Source organism: Lotus japonicus, chromosome 5 (assembly GCF_012489685.1).
Source record: "Lotus japonicus ecotype B-129 chromosome 5, LjGifu_v1.2".
Lineage (NCBI taxonomy): Eukaryota > Viridiplantae > Streptophyta > Magnoliopsida > Fabales > Fabaceae > Lotus > Lotus japonicus.
The window spans coordinates 13,099,159-13,121,314 of record NC_080045.1 but is presented as its reverse complement, the minus strand read 5'-3'; the positions used below and the strand labels follow the sequence as shown (position 1 = coordinate 13,121,314).

At 37.1% G+C, this 22,156-nt stretch overlaps 1 protein-coding gene and 1 long non-coding RNA gene across 4 annotated transcripts; one reads left to right on the top strand and one right to left on the bottom strand.

Annotated features, from left to right (window-relative positions):
* The first annotated feature begins 737 nt into the window (after positions 1-737).
* Positions 738-18,999, top strand: LOC130719983 (putative white-brown complex homolog protein 30). 2 transcript variants are annotated; one of them, XM_057570570.1, is made up of 14 exons: positions 738-1,114; positions 2,077-2,150; positions 2,941-3,105; positions 3,697-3,760; positions 3,829-3,975; positions 9,101-9,135; positions 10,592-10,665; positions 10,969-11,897; positions 14,736-15,032; positions 15,194-15,673; positions 16,015-16,163; positions 16,410-16,699; positions 16,796-16,929; positions 18,608-18,999. In XM_057570570.1, the coding sequence occupies exons 1-14, from the start codon at positions 912-914 to the stop codon at positions 18,762-18,764; spliced, it is 3,198 nt and encodes a 1,065-aa protein (XP_057426553.1). In that variant the 5' UTR covers positions 738-911; the 3' UTR covers positions 18,765-18,999. The 2 variants fall into 2 exon arrangements, with proteins under 2 accessions (XP_057426553.1, XP_057426552.1); XM_057570569.1 differs by having other exon boundaries at positions 2,941-3,216.
* Positions 16,131-21,716, bottom strand: LOC130719984 (uncharacterized). 2 transcript variants are annotated; one of them, XR_009012913.1, is made up of 3 exons: positions 21,501-21,716; positions 16,364-16,988; positions 16,131-16,267 (listed from the first exon to the last, which is right to left on the bottom strand). It is a non-coding gene; the product is annotated as an uncharacterized LOC130719984 (long non-coding RNA). The 2 variants fall into 2 exon arrangements; XR_009012912.1 differs by having other exon boundaries at positions 16,364-16,985.
* Positions 21,717-22,156: the final 440 nt, after the last annotated feature.

Here is a 22,156-nt window from a genome sequence, read left to right as displayed (position 1 = left end):
AAATCCAGTAAACCAAACTCACATGATATTTGCCACAACCGTAGAATCGACGCCCAGCATTATCACCTACCCAACATGTAACCAGCTTCGACTCGACACCACAATCGCAGTACCTTGTTCGAACAGAGCCATGGGTGTTGGAGCTTCCACTTGCACTTGACATTTGAATCGAACGAGCTTCTTCCTCGTTTCTTACTCTTCGCGCTTCTTCCCCTCTTCTTTTTGAGCTTCTTCCTTTCTCCTTCTTCTTCGAGCTTCTTCTTCTCCCCTTCTCTTCTTCTTCTTCCTTTCTTTAATTAGGTTAAAATTGGGTTCGAAATCGCGTGTTTCTGATTTGGGGGGGAATGCGTTTGGGAAAATTTAATGTTAAACTAAAAAAGAAAATTCACGTCAATTAATGAAAGGGTCTCCGTTTGGTCGACTAACGGAGCTTAACAGAAGGGGCTGGATCGCACGTTTTTGAAACGTTGGGGTGCCTGACCGCTACGTTTAAACACGGGGGCACCGATCGCTCATTTCTGAAACATCAGGTGCCTCAAGTGGAATTAAGCCTAAAATCAAAATTTCAATCATTAGACAATATAGTCAAATTTTAAGAAATTTAAACCGCTTGTCTTTGTGTCTTTTAAGGATGCATGACAATTGTTCGATTGATACAATAATACAATACAATCACTTGCTCATGCTGCTGAGAGGAAAGAGAAGAGAGGAAACAATGCAATGCACATCCTTGAATCTTGGCACCCATTTCTCTCGGCCACCTCTCCCTCCAAAAACCACGCCACCCTCTCCTTCCCCACTTTCTCATCCTCATTCTCATTCTCTCCATCAATTCTCTTCCTTCTGCAACCCATGCCATGGCACCACGATCTTCTTCAAATGGTGCTTGATTCAGTGCCCACCACCCAATCATGGAAACCAGGAAGAACCATGCTTCCAGAATCCCCATTGTTCTCTCCTTGCTCTATTTCACTCTGCTCCAGGGGATTCAATGCGCTGATAACGCTTTCGCCCCATCCTTTTACAGTGAAGAAATCTACAAGGAGCTTCAGAATATCGCTACCCTTTTGAACAAGGATATCAAAGCAAATTTAGGTTTCTGCATAAAGAATGTGTGAGTCTCTTGTTTTCTTCTATTGCCTTTTGTTTACTTAACTCACATTACATGCATATTTGACATAAGATTAGCATAATCCTAAACACATGATCCTAAATTTGTATTTAAGACTTAGCATAATTCATAATACATGTGCATTTGCAACTTGGGTTATGTTTGGATGCTCGTTCGCACAGGTGCAACTAGCACTCACTATGAAAGTCCCTTCATGTTGCACTAAGCTCGTGTCCAAACACACACTTTAATGTTTTGAAAGTAAGTTTGTATTAGTTATTATAGACTATATGCCCCAACTCAACTATTGTAACAATTTAATATGATAGGCCGTGTTTAGAGGTTAGCTTAAATTCTAAACAGTTTATGGTTAGAAACTTCAACACTGAGAGCGGTTCCTCTTTCGCAGTGGGTTGGTAAATTCTAAAAATAATAGGCCGTGGAAGTTGCTCAATGATTTGAACCTAATTGATGTTTTGCTAGGAGAGGTGAATTGCTTAGGGGTTAAACATGCAGATTTGGCTCCACTCGTTTTAGAGGTAAAGTAAGCATCATAACCATTAATAATGATTACTAATTCTGATAAAGTCAATAAAGTAATTCAATCAATGGTTGTGATGCTTACTTTACCCTGTAATTCACTTTAGAGGAGTCGGACCCTAAACATGCTTATAGGGAAACTAACACTATTGCAGACTACTTAGCCTAGAAAGGTTGTAATAGAGTCAATTCTCTTTGGTTTTGTAGTGCTGAAACAAAGGTGTAATTAAGGGACTTACTTGAGAAGGATGTTTTCATGCTTTTTTCTCTTATGATCTATGATAATGACATGGTTTATCTTTAAAAAAAATATAGTATGCATTCTAGGAGTGTCCAATATAGTATGCATTCTATAGTATTCAGAACAACAAAGTTTATTAAGTGTCCATGTCTCCTTGATGTTTGTATTGTTTCTTGTCTTTCAGGAAAAATGATTGGGAGGAAGCGTTTGACTTTAAGGGGAAGTTGGATTTCATTGATTCTTGTGTTAAGAAAAAAGGTATGCGCTCTCATATTTATAGTTTAGTAACTGTTGTGTCCTATCATTCTTCCAAAAGCTTAAGTTAGTTGGTGAAAAGTCACAAATAATTTAATGGCTAACAAGTAACACCCCCTCACGAAATGAAAGCCTATTATTTCAACCAGTCTTGCACTGAAATTCACCTTTTATTTTGAAGAATGGGAACAATAAGGACCGAACTCATGACTACTTGGTTATAGAAGCTCTAATACCTTTACATCTTTCAAATAACCAACTCCCCAAAAGTGTTAGATGAAAGTTTAGGGATAGTTTTATATCTAAAAGTATCATTTACAGAATGTTCGTGACTACTGAAGTTTAGATACTTCACTAGGTTTTTTGTCCTTGAAGGATGATAGAGAAGTAAAAATAGAAGTTTGTCCATTTGGGATTATAATTCAAAAGTGTGTAGAATTTTTCATTTGAAACTCACACAAACAGAAACAACTCACTGTGTTTAGAGGCTAGTGTATTACTTGTTAACTTGTGTTTCTAGCATTTGATAAAAGCAAGCTACAATTCTCTTATATTTGTGTTGCATGGCATTGTGTCACCGACCTGCTCAACTTCCGCAGACTTTCCTGATGGTGTTTGTTATCCAGAGCCTGGTTCCAAAAACATGCTTTTGTGCAATTGAGGCATTGAAATTTGTGGGCTTAGGACTCTGCATTCTGCAGCATATATTTAGTCTGCATAGTTCTTTTCTTGTCCGATTTTCTTTTTGCTTGAAGCAAATTTATTCCTAAATATGATGTAATTTGATTGACAGGAGATTTCAGAGATCGAATATGTACAGCAACTGAAATAAGGTACTACTTTCATGGTTTCGTGGAACAGGGAGGAGCATCTTCAGCCAATTACGCAAAACCAAACAAGAATTGCAATTTGACCTCATGGGTTTCTGGTTGTGAACCTGGTTGGTCTTGTAGTGCAGGCAAGAATATTGACTTGAAAAAGGACTTTAAGGAAATTCCTTATAGAACCAAAAATTGTCAACCTTGTTGCGAGGGTTTTTTCTGTCCTCAAGGACTAACTTGCATGATACGTAAGTATGTGATATATTAATATTTCACCTTTAATTAGGAATATAGCATGGAATTATGAATTTCAAGCATATTTTGTTATTGATGCATCTATCACCTCTATCTTCAAGCTTCACTGCTTCAGTTCATAATACATTTATAAAGATATGAGGAAATTGACATAGATCCTTCATTATATCACGGATGTGACTATTGCATGAAAGGATACACTTATACCTAATTAATTATACTTGTTGTTTGTAACACTGATTGCTAGACATGTAGGATTACTGACAATAATCTGGAGTATAATCAAAGTTGTAAAGACTCAAGAAAATAATATTTGTTAACAGCATCATTGCGAAAAAAAATGTCTATGAAAAAAAAAAGCAAAATTTGAGGAAATGCATTACAACTTACAAGCATCATATGTTGCAGTTCTTGCAAAATTAGCTGCTCAAGTATCCTGTTTTTTTAACTTTTCTCATTTTTTCTCAATGAAGCTTGTCCACTAGGTTCTTATTGTCCAATGGCAAAACTGAACCATACGACTGGAACATGTGACCCGTAAGTTCCACACTTGATAATTTTTCTCCATGTTATCTAAGCTTCATTACTAAAAAACAAATTTGCAGATATAGCTACCAGATACCTCAGGGAGAAACAAATCATACTTGTGGCAGTGCTGATATTTGGTCTGGCGTTGTGAACAATAGTGATATCTTCTGTTCTCCAGGATCATACTGCCCGACTACAACACGTAAAGTTTCTTGTGATAGTGGGTATTGATTTATCCCAAACCTTGTTTTGATCCCTTCTATATTGTCTCAATTTCTTTGTTGCAAGAACTTGAATGAAATATTCTGATTGATTATTCCATGAAGCTGAGTACATATATATATACAAGAGTTTAGGGATAGCTAAATAAGGAAAAGATCTATCCTAATAAAAGATAAAATATACTAAATATATTTATTCCCTATTTATTTTATCTACATATCTCAACACTCCCCCTCAAGTTGGAGCATATAAATCGTATGCATCCAGTTTGTCACATATATATTTTATCCGGGGACCTCGTAAAGACTTGGAAAAATATCAGCCAGCTGATCTTGAGAGCAAACAGAAGAAGTCTTGATAGTACCACAAAGAATCTTCTCCCTAATAAAATGACAATCAACTTCTATATGTTTTGTTCGTTCATGAAAAACCGGATTAGAAGAAAGATGTAAAGCTGACTGATTGTCACATACTAAGTTCATAGGAGTAATCGCACAAAACTTCAACTCCTGAAGTAAGTGCTTCAACCACAAGAGCTCACACGTAGTATGAGCCATAGCACGATACTCAGCTTCGGTGCTTGATCTAGCAACAACACTTTGTTTCTTACTCTTCCAAGAGATGAGATTTCCACCAATAAAAACACAATAACCAGAGGTGGATCTCCTATCACCTGCATCACCTGCCCAATCCGCATCTGAATATCCAGTAATACTAGTATGACCTCTATCAGTATAAACAAGACCTTTTCCAGGCGACCCTTTTATGTATTGAAGTATCCGAATAACAGCCTGCCAATGACTCTTACAAGGAGAGTTTAAAAACTGACTGACAACACTAACAGAGAATGATATATCAGGCCTGGTCATTGTGAGATAATTCAACTTTCCTACTAACCTCCTATATCTTCCTGGATCAGAATAAGGCTCCCCCTGGTTAGGCAGAAGCTTCACATTAGGGTCCATAGGAGTATCCGCAGGCTTGCAGTTAAGAAGGCCTGTTTCTTCCAAAATATCAAGCGCATACTTTCTTTGACAAATAGCAATGCCAGACTTTGACTGAGCTACCTCAATCCCAAGAAAGTAATGCAAAGATCCAAGATCCTTAGTCTGAAAATGCTGAAACAGGTGCTGCTTAAGAGCTTGTATGCCCTCTTGGTCATCACCGGTGATTACAATATCATCCACATAGACAACAAGATAAATGAACGTCTTTGAGGATGAACACCTAAAGAAGACTGAGTGATCCGCTTCACAACGAACTAACCCAAACTGCTGAATAACATTGCTGAAACGGCCAAACCAAGCTCGGGGTGATTGTTTCAGACCATACAGAGACTTTTGCAATTTACAAACTAGTCCTGACTCCCCCTGAGCAATAAACCCCGGTGGTTGCTCCATATAGATCTCTTCTTCCAAATCACCATGTAAGAAAGCATTTTTAATATCCAGCTGAAACAAGGGCCAATGTCGCATAGCAGCCATGGCCAAAAATAAACGGACAGATGCCATCTTTGCAACTGGTGAAAAAGTATCACTATAATCCAAGCCATAAACCTGAGTGTACCCTTTGGCAACAAGACGAGCCTTCAATCGATCAATATGTCCATCAGGGCCTACTTTAACATTAAAGACCCAACGACACCCAACAATAGATTTCCCTGCAGGAAGAGGAACAAGCTCCCATGTATTATTAGACTCTAAAGCTGTCATCTCGTCAATCATCGCTTGACGCCAACCTTTGTGAGATAGGGCCTCCTGTATAGTCTTAGGTACAATAATGGAAGATATGGTAGAAACAAAAGCGTAGTATGCAGGGGACAAGCGATGATATGAGAGAAAATTATAAATAGGATGGGGATTACGAGTAGAACGACTACCTTTCCGAAGGGCAATGGGCAAGTCAACAGGATCCGAAGCAGGAGAGGAGGCTGGATGAGGAACCAAATCACATGTCTCATTTCCTGCAGAAACTGAGTCGTGGGGCTCATCCGTTACAGTACGTCGTGGGCGACGCTCATAAGTAATGCGATAACGAGACATATCAGGAGCTGGCGCTGATGGAGTGGAAGTGTCTGCTTGAGGAGTAACGACCGAAGATGGTGACATAGACACTTGAGGAACAGGTAAAACCACAGGAAAGATATCTAGATCAGATTGTTGACCAGTTGTAACAAAGTAAGGTGTATCTTCAAAGAACGTGACATCTGCAGAAGTGTAGAACTTATGTGTGGATGGAGAGTAACACTTATACCCTTTTTGAACACGAGAGTAACCTAAAAAGACACATTTGACAGCCCGAGCAGACATCTTATCACGACCTGGTGAAAGATCATGAACAAAGCAAGTACAACCAAAGACACGAGGCAGAACACAAAATGAAGATTCCCTAGGATACAACATGGAATGAGGAATCTGATTACCCAAAACAGATGATGGCATCCGATTTATCAAATATCCTGCAGTCAAAACAGCTTCACCCCAAAACTTTAAAGGTGCATTAGCATTGATCAATAAAGTACGAGCCGTATCCACAATATGTCTATGTTTTCTCTCAGCTACCCCATTTTGTTGGGGTGTATGTGGACAACTAGACTGATGTATAATGCCATGAGACTTCATAAAAGAGTTAAAGGAATCAGAAAAATACTCTTTAGCATTATCACTTCGCAGAACACGAATTTTCTTATCAAATTGAGTTTCAATTTCATGACAAAAATTTTGAAAGATACTAAACAACTCAGATCTATCTTTCATTAAAAATATCCAAGTACACCTGGAGAAATCATCAATAAAACTGACATAATACCTATATCCTAAGATAGAAGAAACACGACTTGGACCCCAAACATCAGAATGAATGACATCAAATGGATGTAGGGCCCTTTTATTGACACTACTAGGAAAAGACGACCTAACATGCTTCCCAAGCTGACATGACTCGCATTCCAAAGACTCTAACTGCGACAAGTAAGGCACCATCTTCTTTAATTTGTCCAAACTCGGATGTCCCAGACGACGATGAAGTAAACTCGGAGACTCAGCAGCAGCCGCACAAATTGCAGAAGATGGTTGTTGTAGATAATAGAGACCATGTGATTCAGATCCTGCTCCAATCATCCGTCCCGTACTCCGGTCCTGTATAAAGAAGGAATCAGAGGTAAAAGTTATGGCACAACCTAATGATTTGGTTAATTTACTGATAGAAATAAGATTAAAAGCACATCCCGGAACTAATAGAACAGAACTCAAAGGTAGTGTAGGAAGAGGAGATGTCTGCCCAACACCGGTGGCTTGTACTTTCGAGCCATTTGCAAGGGTAACATGGTGTGTAGTTTTGGGTGAAGATAAGTTAGAGAAAAAGGAAGGATTACCAGTGAGATGATCTGAGGCACCGGAATCCAAAACCCAGGATCCAACAGGTGTAGAATGAGAGTAACAAACTGTAGAATTACCGGTTTGAGCAACAGTTGCTGACGAAGATGATCGTTGAGCGCCCTTCAGCTGGAGATATTCCTTGTACTCATCAGCTGAGAATGAGTGGTTCTTTGCACCATCAGATTCAACCTTGGACTCCATAGACTGTGCGACATTAGCAGTTTTGTCTGGAAACCCAACTAGAGAGTAACAACGATCCTGTGTGTGTCCATCCCTCTTACAGTAAGAACAATGGAGATTTCCTCTACCTCCTCTTCCACGTCCACCACCTTTACGACCACGACCTCGACCCCCTGACTCAAAAGAATTTGATATGAGAGCAGAGGAATCAGAGGCTGTATGAGATTCAAGTCTAGCTGAAGTGGCAGATGAAGGAACACGAAGTAAACGATTAATAAGCTCCTCCGCTGTAGGAATATTGGGATTAGTAAGGGTCTGGTTTCGAACAGATTCCAGATCCTTATGGAGACCATGCAAAACAAACACCATGAACATATTGTCAAGTTTCTCCAGCACCTTCTTCAAATCGTCATTAACCAGCATTGACTTCAGCTCCACAATGGTAGATTGTGCCTTATTCAGGTAAGACGGCAAATTAAGATCAGTCATCTGGAGATTTGCCAAATTACGTACTGAATCATACAACCGCTGAATATCATTAGCATAGATGTCCTGTGCCTTTTTCCACACATCATAACATGTTTTGTAGGGACGAAAGTGAACAATCAGTCTAGGTTCAATTGCCTGGTATAATAAAGAAACAAGTTGATAATCAGCCTTCTCCCATTCCTTCTTCTCAGAAGCATCAATATCAGCACACTTTTTAGTAAGGTGCTCGGACAAACCTTGACCCAAAAACCAGATCTCAACAGCATTGGACCAATCTAGATAATTTGCCTCATTCAACTTCTCAGAAGTGATAACAGGAGTCCCAGAAAAAGCAAATGAGATGAGACTCTTCTTCTCACCCTTGGGAGACTTATCCTTCAGCAAATCCTCCATGAAGAAAAAGAACAAACAGAGACAGGGAAAACAACCGCAACCAAACAAATCCAAACACACTTCAAACGAAAGGCTCACTGACTGGAACAGGCCAAAAAACAGAAACAAGAGACCTCAAACACAGAAACGAACCACAGAAGAGGAATCCTGGAATAAAAACAAGCAAACCCAGAAAAATTGTCAGCGGCGACCGGCGGCGACGGCAGCGGCTGGCGGTGGCGGCTGATCACGACACAGTGGTGGCAGCAGCGGACTATGGTAGCAGCAGCCAACAGCAGTGGTGGCGGCCGGTGGTTGCTTCCGGAATTCTAACTGGTAAATATAAGGGTTAGCCTACGATGGCTGAAACCCTAAACTAAACTAGTAAACCAGAGGGAGACTTGAATCAGAAAGCTCTGGTACCAACTTGAATGAAATATTCTGATTGATTATTCCATGAAGCTGAGTACATATATATATACAAGAGTTTAGGGATAGCTAAATAAGGAAAAGATCTATCCTAATAAAAGATAAAATATACTAAATATATTTATTCCCTATTTATTTTATCTACATATCTCAACACAAGATTATGTCCTCTGAAAGTTCACTATTACATTCTATTACATCGCATGTCCATCACAAGTTGACAACTAACCTTTGTACTCATTGCTGAGTGTTTCTGCTCATTGTTTTTTTTCAATTTCAGATATTACTGCAGGATGGGCTCTACTCACCAAAATCGTAAGTCAATTTTTTTATTTTGTATGTATTATAAGTCTAATTTATGCCATCGTTGTGTCCTTAAATATCCCTCATGAATTCATAGCTTTTTGAATTATCCATCATAGAATTATGACTTATTTTACCATTTCTTGACCAACCATATTGGATGCTCTCTTTTGCCTTTCTCTAATTCCACCGACTCCTCTACCATTAGTTATGAAAAAGTTCGATGGAAGGTCCTCATCAATTTTTGTAACTTAGACTGACAACTGAAAATTATATTTTAGAAGAATGGGGATAAACCCCAATTACAGGCTCACAAAACCAGAAAAGAACTTGCAGAACTTGAAGGGTCTGCAACCTCCCTGGCTGAATGCCCCACAAAAAAACCACTGAATGACTAGATGCCCTCTCTCATGCCTCACCGTCCTTTTAATTGTTGCTTTGAACATTTCCCCTCCTCTCACCTTCCCTGCCACAGAAGTGAGGTTTTAACAAGTCAGCTCCTCTCACTGCCCTCCCCTTATTTCCCTCTCGGATTGACTACCATATCAGTTTGTAAAACAGACTTACCTTATGTCTGGATTTTATATAATCAACTAGTATTTAGGTATGAGCCTCACATCTGTTTGAAAGAATTACATTTAAGATTGTAAATCTTAAGCATAAAAAATTATACTCAGATATTTTGTGAAACTTACTGAAAATTCAAATTTACTGACTATAAAATAAGACTTTGTATTTTAACTTTGTTCATAAGGGGCGAATACATTACATCATAGATAACACGATAAAATGGGTTAGAATTAGGGTAATCAGTGACCTCTAATATGCACCACTTTTAGAGTGGTGTAATTTTACACCACTTTTTTTAACCTGCTATAACAGGTCAACACATCTTTTTTTAAAGAAATTTAATATATAATAAATTTTTAATGATATTTTTTTAAAAAAAAAATTAATGTGTAAACCTGTTATAACCGATCAAAGTAAGTGGTGTAAAATTGCACCACTGTAAAAGTGGTGCATATTAGGGAGACCTTAGAATTAGATCCAGAAGATTATCTATAAATAATTGGATTTAGCTTTTGTCTCATTTACACGCTTTATTTTTGTTGAGATTTCTAAATTACCTATTAAGAGATATCTATTAGGATATATCTTGGTGAGTTAGATTTGTTAGGATATGGATTTATATTATTTTGATTTTGTTATGATAGATCAGGATAAAACACAATTTTATTGTTTAGAGTTAGTATTTGACTAGGAAACCTCTCCGAATCTAGTATATAAATATTGTACTTCTGAATCAAGTATTATGAACGAACTATCAATAAGATATTAACAGTTATTTAGAATACTTACAATTTCTCTCTTCATAAAACTAAAAGAGTAAATCCTATAATTTCAACAATTTTGTTTGAGAATGGAGGACATCAAGTAGAACCTTAGTTTGTATTGTTCATTTTTGCAGGATGCTCTAAGTTGAGTTCCTGCAATCCAAGCACAGCAACCCAAAATATGCATGCTTATGGCGCCTTACTTATTGTAAGTAGAATCTCATGTGGTATTGGATTAGGTCATGCTATCATTCCCCCTTTATTTCATTTTGGTTCATTAGTTATGTGGTATGGAAAAGTAAAACATTCATTGAACTTTAGTTTTCTTTTCATGCTCAATCAAAGTTTTTATTACCATCTGTTTTTGAGTGATTAAGGCCAATTTTTCATGCCACTTTACATGCTTTCTGTTTTTCATATACTCTGAAAGAGAATGAAACACTTTCAAATATTTTCCGACCATTCCTCTCTATACCCAGTTTATCATAGTTGATATTATTCCCCCTTGTAGGTTGCATTGAGTACTCTCCTGATCATCATTTATAATTGTTCTGATCAAATTCTAGCCACTCGAGAAAGAAGGAAGGCTAAATCTAGGGAAGCTGCAGCAAGACAAGTAAGGGAAACTGTACAAGCTCGAGAAAGGTGGAAAGCAGCAAAAAATGTTGCTAAGAAGGGCAAGTCAGGATTGCAAGATCAATTATCCCGCACTTTTTCTCGCAGAAAGTCAGTAAGGGAAGCAGAGCAATCAAAGGTTTTCAATCAATCTAAACCTGCTACGGGCGATACATTTTTGCCACCAGTGCCTCCTGATTCTTCAAACAAATCTGAGCAGTCATCTGCAGCTACAAAAGCCCAAAAAAAGGAACCTAGCAATCTTACTAAAATGATGAATTCCCTTGAGAATGATCCTCAAGGCAATGAAGGATTCAATTTGCAAATCGGAGATAAAAATATTAAAAAGCAGATGCCGAAGGGAAAAAATTTACACACACAAAGCCAAATTTTAAGGTATGCTTATGGTCAGATTGAGAAGGAGAAAGCTCAACAAGAGAAAAACAAAAACTTGACTTTCTCAGGAGTGATTTCAATGGCTACTGATGGTGAGGTTACAACTAGGCCTGTGATTGAAGTAGCTTTCAAAGATTTAACTCTCACTTTGAAAGGGAAAAGAAAACATCTACTCAGATGTGTGACTGGTAAAATCATGCCTGGTCGAGTTTCAGCTGTGATGGGTCCCTCAGGAGCAGGCAAAACTACATTTCTTTCTGCTTTGGCAGGGAAAGCAAGAGGATGCCTTATGTCAGGCTCAATTCTAATCAATGGAAAACCTGAATCAATTCACTGTTATCAGAAAATTATTGGTTATGTGCCACAAGATGATATTGTGCATGGGAACTTGACAGTGGAGGAAAATCTTCGTTTCAGTGCAAGATGCAGGTAATCGATTTTCCTTGCTGAACTTACTTTGTGCATTTTTTATTTGAGTGCTTGAAATTCATGTATTTTCTTTGATATTGCTTCTAATTCATGTCACTTGATTCAAAGCTTATTAAAACTAGGACACTTTATTATATATATTTAGCAACATTTTTCTAATTTTATGTTTATTTTTATCATTAACAAATGGTATGTTTTGTTTCACAGTTTTGTTTCATATTATTTGAGGTTGTTTTGGAGTTATTATTATTGTCAACTAGATATATGATAAAGTGCCAGAAGTACGACCCTTTATTATTTCTTAAATTACATAGGTTTTTCTGTCTTTAACCTCATTTTATCATTTTTTTCTTAAAACTTAATTAAGAGTCGAAGCTTTGATGATTGGTGTGGCTGATGATTTGAGTTTAGGTTCAAATTATGGTAACTTCCCAATACGACAACTTCCCATTAGAGTAAGGTGTTTCTTAATGGTGTCTCTTAAAGCTTACTTAGGTCTTGTCTATCCCTTTTAATCTAATTATCTTCCATTTGATCCACTTTTCTTATTTGAACTGCTGTTTTTTTTTTCGTACTTAACTAAATCACCTTAAACAAGCTCTCATCAGTCATCACCTTCTCCACAATAGGTTCTACTCCAACCAATGATTTAAAAAACAAATGGGGACCGAACTAGTAAGACCTCTAGGTCATGGTTTGAACCAAGGTTAAACCAGATAACATACTGATAGGAACCCAATTGTTAGGGATAGGCCCAATACTACTAGAGTCCATGGAAGTAAGAGGAAGAGGTGCAATGCACCAAATCAATTCTCATGAGAGGTGTAACCACCTGCTGAGGTGGCATGAGCTGTGCAGGTAGTGGGAAAGAGAGAGAGATTGGGGATTATATAAGCAAGTATTGTGTGAGAGAGGGGTAGGCTTGAATTGGGATTAGGCTTGGACTTGGGAGAGAATAGAGGCACTCTCTAATTTGCCTCTGCTATCTTTTCATTTTTCCTTTTCTCTGTAATCTTCTGCAGCACTGCTTCTGGGTTTCTACCAGAGGGTTCAGTGATATTATGCAATTCCACCTCTATTTTCTAGTTCTATTCCTAGTGTCTAACATTGTTTCTACATTTCCTTGCTGAAAAACCGGGTTTCTAACATTTACTAAGGAACAATTGAACAAGAAACCTAACTGGTTCGTGGTTTTACTAGATGAAACAGTCGGATCTTATCCTATTTCCAAATATTGATTCCAACCTCTTTTGGGATACATTTGTTCCTGCTCTTGCATATTCTTAAATATGCACTCATTCACCTTACCAATATCATCTCCACGCTCTTGTTAATTCTTCACTACCATAGAGCATCTTTGGTCTTATAACTGTCTTGTACAATTCTTTTGAGTTCGATAATAGTTAACAACACTTCAACTAAAAGTTGAATATATAGGATGTCTATGTATTTTTAATATACTAGAAAAAAGTGTTCTCTGTATAGTTTTGTCTGAAAAGAGCGTATGTAATTTACTCTTATTAGAATTTGGGCTTAGGCCTAACTCTACCTCAAAAGCTAGCTTAGGGGTGAGAAAAATAGGGTTAAAGTTGGCCATATCTCTAGTGAATGTGGGACTTCCTAACACACCCTCCACGCCTAGGGCTAGACACATGAAGCGTGGAAATTGGCAGTAATGAACATCTGCGGGTGGCCCATATCTGGGTGGTTCCAAAAAAAACGGATCTAGGATGCGCTTTGATACCATATTAGAATTTGAGCTAGGCCTTACCCCAAAAGTTAGCTTAGGGGAGATGATTGCTTTACCCTATATAAGGTCTTAGTTGGCCATATCTCCGGTCAATGTGAGGGGAGCCTTGGCGCAGCTGTAATAAGTTTTTTCCATGTGACTGAGGTCACAGTTTGAAGTCCTGAAATCAGCTTCTTGTGTAAAAAATAAGGTAAGGCTGTGTACAATAGACCAAGTGGTCGGACCCTTCCTCGAACCCTGCGCGGCATAGCGGAAGCTTTACCAGGCTGCCTTTTTTTACAAGACATTTACATGGTTACATGTTTTACAAAACTTACAATTACTTAATTGTATATGAACATGCGCGCTAAGTATCTACCCAGCGGCAGAACTAGAAAAGAAAAATTGAGGGGGCCAAAATAAAATAAGATTCAGTGCATATAAAACTTTTTTTTTTGAAACAAATACATATAAAACATAAAAATAAGGAATTTATAATATTGAAAATTTACTTTTTCATGTTTTAAATTTTTTGGAATTTTAAAGTATTTTTTTTAATCTTTAAATAACATTTTTATAACTATTCTCACAACTCTTTCACTTTAGAAAGAGAAATTTATAAAAAAATGCAATTTATTTAATTCTTTTACTCTTGGCCACGTACTTGTAATAATAACAATAATAATTAACACTCTAAAAGTTAACGTCAAAATATATAGATATAGATCCAAATTAAATATTGAAAGAGAGTGAAATTACATTCCATAAAAGAGAAGTTCTATATGAAAAAATTGAGGATCGAGATTCGAACACTCACCGTCCTCCAAAATGTAAGAGTGACCGCCTGTTGAGATATGCAGTATATCGTGTTTACAGTGCAACATTATTTATATATACCAAACTTTATATGAAAAAATTATGTATATATCACAGAAAAAAATTCTATAATTTTGAGGGGGCCATGGCCCCCTATGTCCCTTCATAGTTTCCCCATTGTATCTACCAATTACTAAGTGATTTGACTTTTCTATTGATTTTGTTTATTATTTTGAATTTTTGTCCCCTTCTAATTGTTATTTCACTTAAATGGTTGTTTCTTATTACTGGAGACTGTCTGCGGACATGCCAAAACCGGATAAGGTTCTGATTGTTGAAAGAGTAATTGAGTCCTTGGGACTCCAGGCAGTAAGGGATTCCCTTGTTGGGACAGTAGAGAAGCGAGGTATATCTGGAGGCCAACGTAAACGTGTAAATGTTGGGTTGGAGATGGTTATGGAGCCTTCATTATTAATCTTAGATGAGCCTACAACTGGTCTGGACAGTGCATCTTCCACTTTACTTCTTAAAGCACTTCGTCGTGAAGCTCTCGAAGGGGTAAACATCTGCATGGTACTTCACCAACCAAGGTAATGGTACATTTCTCTCTCTCTCTCTTAGTTTTATTTTATCAAGTACAGATATACCTAACAACCTGCTAGTATTACTATTAACATTAGGGAGAATAAAACATGTTTTCAAATACTCCAGCATAGACTTCATACCTTATTTTGATTTTGTTGTGATACAGCTATACCTTGTTCAGAATGTTTGATGATATAATATTTCTAGCCAAAGGTGGGCTTACTGCATATCATGGTCCTGTTAAAAAAGTAGAAGAATACTTTGCTAGCATTGGAATCACTGTACCTGATCGTGTGAATCCTCCAGACCATTTCATTGACATTCTGGAAGGTTTAGTTAAACCGAGTTCTGGTGTGACTCATGAACAGCTTCCTGTCAGATGGATGCTTCATAATGGCTACCCAGTACCACCAGATATGCTTCATTATGCTGATCAAATTGCTGCTGCATCATCTTCCTCACATACAAATGATGCAATAAAGGGTCCTGATGAAGAACAATCCTTTGCTGGTGAGTTTTGGGAGGATATGAAGAGTAATGTCCAGAACCATAAAGATCATATAGAGGCAACCTTCTTAAAGACCAAGGATTTATCAAACCGAAGAACCCCTGGCGTAGCCCGGCAATACAGATACTACGTTGGGCGGTATGAAGTCCCATGATTTGATACATATTCAGTTTCCCTTAGAGCAAATTAACTAACAAGGCTGGATTTCTAGTTTCTTGTAATCAAAGCTTATCAGCTCTGTCTTCTGACAATAAAAAAATTGAAAATTACAGTAAATTAATTAACTAACATGTGTATTTAAAATATATATATATATATATCTTTGAGATTTAATTTAGAGCTTTCTGCATGAAACATAAAATTTAAGTTTCATAGCTTTTTTTTTGAACTAATTGAGTTGTTTATCCTTTTGAACTGCGATAGATAATGTACTCCATTGATTACATGAATTGGTTATTAACTAGGTCCATTACTTCCAGGATTTCCAAGCAGCAGTTGCGAGAAGGAAAATCACAAGCAGTTGACTATCTCCTTTTATTAGTTGCTGGTGCTATCTTAGGCACTCTTACCAAAGTAAATGATGAAACATTCGGGTCTCTTGGATACACATATACTGTCATTGCTGTCTGTAAGTTTGAAAGATCCTTGTTGAATTTGAGTGCCCTCTTTCTTCTCCTAGAAATGAACCACTCTTTTCTTTCTTGGGTTAATTGAACATCTACTTTTAGATTCCTAAAAAAAATTCAGTTGTTTTAATCATGGTAAATTTTATTCTTACAACTTCCTTAAAAGAAGCAAAAAGTATTATTTAATTTTCATCAGACAAACCTTTCTATTTGTGTCTTCTTCCCTCATTTATGTTGCCTACTTGCAGCTCTACTATGCAAGATTGCAGCTCTGAGATCATTTTCTTTGGATAAATTGCAATACTGGAGGGAGAGTGCATCTGGGATCAGCAGTCTTGCTCATTTTTTGTCCAAAGATACAGTTGATCTGTTCAATACAATCATCAAACCCGTGGTGTATCTGTCCATGTTCTATTTTTTTAGCAATCCAAGGTCAAGCTTCGGAAGTAATTACATGGTTCTGGTCTGCCTTGTGTACTGTGTGACTGGCATTGCTTATGCAATAGCAATTTACTTTGAGCCTGCTCCAGCTCAGCTGGTATGATCATATCGATATATAAACATGTTATCGGACGTGGAATTGCTGATAAACACACTTTTTTTTTTTTTTTTTGTCTTTTTCCATCACTTGTAGTGGTCAGTGCTTCTCCCTGTTGTTATGACTCTCATTGCGAACCAGAAAAGAGATACCACCCTTATGAAGATCCTGGTAAAATTGTGCTACCCAAATTGGGCTTTGGAGGCCTTTATCACTGCAAATGCTGAAAGGTCTGTTTTAACTTGTGACTTCTTATTCCCCCTTCCTTCTGATGGAGTATTGATTGCTGCTGGAATGCATTCATGCATGTAAATTTGAAAACAAATGTACACACACATACGTATTCACATTTCTGTATACACTGGGTTAGTGACATAATACTATTGAAACAAGGTTAGTTCACAAGTGAAAGAATGGTATAATCAAATAACTAATATATGATATAAGTGCTTGTCTAAATCACCCTAAGTAAATATGAGAAGAAAACACCCTAGCCTTAGGTGGCCTAGTAATATTTTGACACGTGTCTTGGGAAATTTCAGCTCATGACACGTGTCAAGATATTACTGGACCACCTAAGGCAGGGTGATTTTGCGCCATATTTACTCGGGTGATTTAGATAACCTCATTATATAATATTCAAGGCATGTTATGTTACTATATTATATTAGTTGTGTATGTTATTGACTTGTGGTAATTGAAATAAACTATATACCTTTTGTTCACCTTGTGTTACGTATGAAGTCCTAGAAGATTTAGGATGGTACGGAGTTCATTAGGGCTAGATCTCAATTATTCTTTACCAAATACAAGAATTTATGGGACAATTAGTTACACTGTTTTATAAGGCTTCAATTAGTTATTCTTTTTAACTGATGATGAAGTTGGTAATTAATGAGAGACCTTGTGATAAGCTGCTATAGTGCTACTTTCTGAAATGAGGAAAATCAAGTTCAGGTATAGGATAATTGTTGCAATGCTTTTTCGGTGCCTAATCCTGAGGCTTGCATGTTTTATTGTATTAAACTGGGGGATTGAAGATGAGGAATGAAAGACAATTTATGATTCCTAGCTAAGATAAGATGATGATATGAAAGTGGATTGCACCTGGTTTAATTCAATTATATTTGTAATACTCTTCATCCCAAAATAAGATGAGGATGTGATATCAATAGCTCACACAGAACAATTTTCATGTACCTAGCTTTTCTCTTTCTCTTCTTACACAAAGTGTTAATTAAAACTGTTTCATCCCTCTCAATCCCCTTGCTTTCGTCTGTCTTATGTACCAAGCATAACATTGAGGAGAAACATAACATGCAAAATATTCATTGCATTCTAAGTTTCTGACACTAAAAAGAACAACTTGAACTCTGAGATTAGGATCTGAACCCTTTCATATTGTGTGCAGGTGCTGACTATCAAAAGTGGCAAGGTTCAAATTGTTAATAAAAATTATATAAGTGAAAAATTGATAAAAGATAAATTAATCTTCTTCCCTTCAATGCGGTTTAACATGAATAAAACTAAGCAGCTCAGAACTTATATCTAGGTGATATGATATATATTATGGAACTTCCTTGTTTATCTGTGTAATTCATGCATCTGCCCTTACCACACACTGTTTCTGGGTATTTCTTCATGTCTTTTTGGGTAATGATATCCCCATAGGAAAACACTATATGTGCGTGTTTGGATACATGTTAGATTTTCACGTTTGGAGAATTGAGTCTGGGAGATGCTACTCCCAGTAGCTTTTGTGGTAGCATAATTGATTCCCGAAGATTTGAATGTGAATCCAAACATGCTAACAATACCACTGAGAGAAAATGTTGACAAACTTGAAAACCCATTGCTCATGTTACTAAATTTTCCATATGATTCTTACAAATCTTCTATTTTTGTTAGGTACACTGGAGTGTGGCTGATAACTCGTTGCAGTTCACTGATGAATAGCGGTTATAATGTCAGTGATTATCCTATATGTCTGGTTATCCTCATTTTTTATGGTATAGCTGCCCGAGTTGTGGCCTTCTTTTGCTTGATGATCACCCAAAAGAAGTGATTTAGGATACTACTGTGATCCTAGTGTACAAAAGAAACATGATTAACCTGTCATTCCCCTAGGTGTCATAGCAAATAGGGATAGTTTATACGTGATCCAAGGTTCTGTCAAATATTTGGGTTTAAGTGCTTTTAGGGTTAAGTGCTTTTTTCTACTAACGCCTGCTTTGTGTGTAAGTAAAATTTACTCTGTTCTTACCCTTGTTCACCTAGATATACGTACATTAGTTTGTAAATTTTTTTACAGCAGTATTGATCTAGTTTTTTAGGTAAGCCAAAGATGATATTAAGAGAAGTACTAAGGGTACAATAGTCTTGGAATCCTCTTGTCAATTAGGATGACAATTTAGTTATTTCAATGCTCACGAAAATATTATCTACAGGTGTTTAATCTATCAATCAGGTCTAGGTAATAATCTCAAAAAAAAATATATAACACTAGTGCTGGTGAATTGTGCAATGCATGAGGCTTTTAGGTCGGCTTTATTATTAAAATAAGTTTACTATTTAAGACCTTACAAAAATAATAATAATAATAATTTCTTTCAAACTTTAGAAAAAACAATCTTGTGAAAAAATTAATAATAACAATAATATAATATTTAAAAGTTAGCTCCGTACCAATGGGGGTCTATCATTATGGTTAAAAGTAGTTGTTTGGTCCCCGAGGTTGAAAGTACAACCCTTAGGAGGCACAATCTTGGGGAGATATTTTTTCACTAGGGTGCAATTGGGTTGGGTTGGGTTGGCTTGGGTCGGATTTGAGGTGTTTATAAGTTCGAACCAATCAATGAGCTTCAGGTTGGGTTGGTTCTGAACCTGAATCGAACTAACTCGATGTTAAATAGGTAGGTTCAGATCAGGTGATTGAATTTGAATTAAATATTATATTTTTAAGAACTCTGTGCTAAACTTGAAAGAAGAATTAAAAAAGGACATAATAAATCAAACAAAAACAGGAAAAAAAACGGAAAAAAGGGGCTAGTCACAAAAAGAGCTTGAATCACAACTTGAAAAGGGAAATCATAAAAAAATGTGATGGATAGGTCATGGGAACATTCAAAGGTCAGTGGTATGCCATGGCATTTGCAATGAAGTGAGAGAGATTGGTTCTTTTTGCTAGATTTTTTTGTGAGATGGTGACAGTTGGGCTAAAACTCAACCAAAACATAAAGGTTAAGTGTAGAAAGAGACTTTCTTTGGCTTATAAAAAAAGTGTAGAAAGAGACTCGCTCATTATTTCGAATATTTTAAGTTATGTTATTTGGGTTGGTTCGGGTTGATCGAGTTAACGGTTGGGTTAGGTCTTCAATCTACAAACCCGATACTAGAATCGATGGTGACCAGGTGAGTGAAAAAATATCCAAACTGGTCCGAAGACCCAACAAACCCACCAAAATATGATTGGGTTTCTTCGGGTTGACCGGGTTCATGGTCTGGATTGTACCCACTACACCTCTAGTTTTCACAACATTCATGTCAAATTGCGAGAGAAATTTAGTACCTAAAAATATCAAAATTTATCTTCATAATGATGATCATGCGCTTAAGTGAAGAGATATATGAAATAATTCATAATTTTGAATAATTTTTCCTCAATGTTAAGCAAAATTTAAACATTACACAAATAAAATAAGCATTTAAATAGCAAGAACTCCTAACCACACAATTAACCATAGTTTTTTGTTTACCTCATTATATTGTGAAAATGATAACATTTTAAACTATTGCTCTACAAGCATTTCCCTTCCATCAAACTATTTCTATACTTCCATGATCAGTGCCCTACAAATTTCAAAAACAAGTTCATTCATCAGCTGACACAACTCTTAGCAGTACTCAACTCACTCTAATTCTTGCACTCATCATCATAGCCTTCACGCTTGAGCTCCTCCCCAGCTACCTCATTTGGAGCACGGTCAAATATCAACTTTTCTGCCTGAGCAGTGCAATCCATCAAAAACACACCATATGTATCCATTTTACACTCCAAGTTAATGACTTCCTTCCTGTCAACATTTTTCTCCATCCATGCATCTAAAGCACTCAAGTATTTTAAATAAAATAGTTTCACTGTCGAACCAACACTATCACCACAACCAGACTCCTCCCCAGCCAAATTCCAAAGCTTCTGATTGCAAACAGCATCATACCCGCCTTTTCCCTTCACCACCAAGAACAACTTGCACAAATCTACTTTCTTCCCATTACCCATCATTGGAGGAAAAGGAAACTTAAAATTCGGAGGATTAATCGCCCTTAAGAAATGAATAAGGAAATTCTCAAATTTGCACTGAGCTTTGTCGTATAATATTTCCACAATATCTCTGCTATCATTACTGAAAGAACCATCACCGCTCAGGAACTTCCTTTTCATGATTTTCAAATTCAAACCTTTTCTCAAAATTTTATTTTTATCGAGAAATTGATGAATGTGGATTTAAATGGGAGAAATCGACATCAATTGAAAATCAAGGTTTTTTTTTCAAAAAACAAATTTTGCAAAGTGGGGTGGAAATCTGGCCCTAGATAATCTTTTTAGATCGATGTCTTGCATGCTCTACCCACTTTTTAGTGGGACAAAAAATATCTAGTTGTTTTCTCTACCTACACCAATGATAACTGCATAAAGAGATCAGAGATGATGGGGCTAAATTTCAAGTTTCAATAGAAGTTGACCCCTTCTTAAAAATCTCAATTTTGATTGAAGTAAAAAAGAAAGGGGATAAAGATGTACCAATTTTTTTCAGAGATCGATTGTGCCGATGGATCCCTGTGATGTGCTTGCGTTGTGTTGTGACCTGCTTGACCTTGCCTTCTGTTGTGTCTTTTCTATTTCGTTTTATCAATTTTCAATTTTGATTTCAGAGAATTTTGAAGAGATCCATTTTGATAAAACGTAAAAGATCGAGATTATTATTAGGGTTTGCCTGATGAGATGTTTCGCCAACATCGCCTTCTAGGGATGGCAGAGAAGCCCGAACCCATGGGCACCCGACCCGACCCGACCCGATTTCTTGGGTGAAAACCCGAGTTAAATGGGTTCGGGTTCGGGTTCGGGTTCGGGTTTTACCCGATCACTTTCGGGTTCGGGTTTGGGTTTGGCCAAACCCGCACCCGAACCCTACCCGAACCCGGATCTGTATAAGTGAAACCTAAGTATTCTGCTTGTGCAGTACAATATATGCAGCATCTTGCATATTAATTTAACAGTAACATGACAATTACAATGTTACATTACATAATATAGCTCTCTTCACAGTCTTTTTCAGGTCGGGTTTCCGAGTTCAACTGTTTGTTTGAGGTTGTGTGCGGGTGTGGGTACGGGTCGGGTGAACCCGAAACCCAATGGGTTCGGGTGTGGGTTTAAGTTCACCACCCATTTCGGGTTCG

What these genes read in the sequence shown, in the direction of transcription:
- LOC130719983 (XM_057570569.1), top strand. Translation starts at nt 912, where the DNA reads ATGGAAACCAGGAAGAACCATGCTTCCAGAATCCCCATTGTTCTCTCC. An exon ending in GGTTTCTGCATAAAGAATGT is followed by an intron (nt 1,115 to 2,076) that starts GTGAGTCTCTTG and finishes CTTGTCTTTCAG; the next exon opens with GAAAAATGATTGGGAGGAAG. An exon ending in AGGACTAACTTGCATGATAC is followed by an intron (nt 3,217 to 3,696) that starts GTAAGTATGTGA and finishes TTCTCAATGAAG; the next exon opens with CTTGTCCACTAGGTTCTTAT.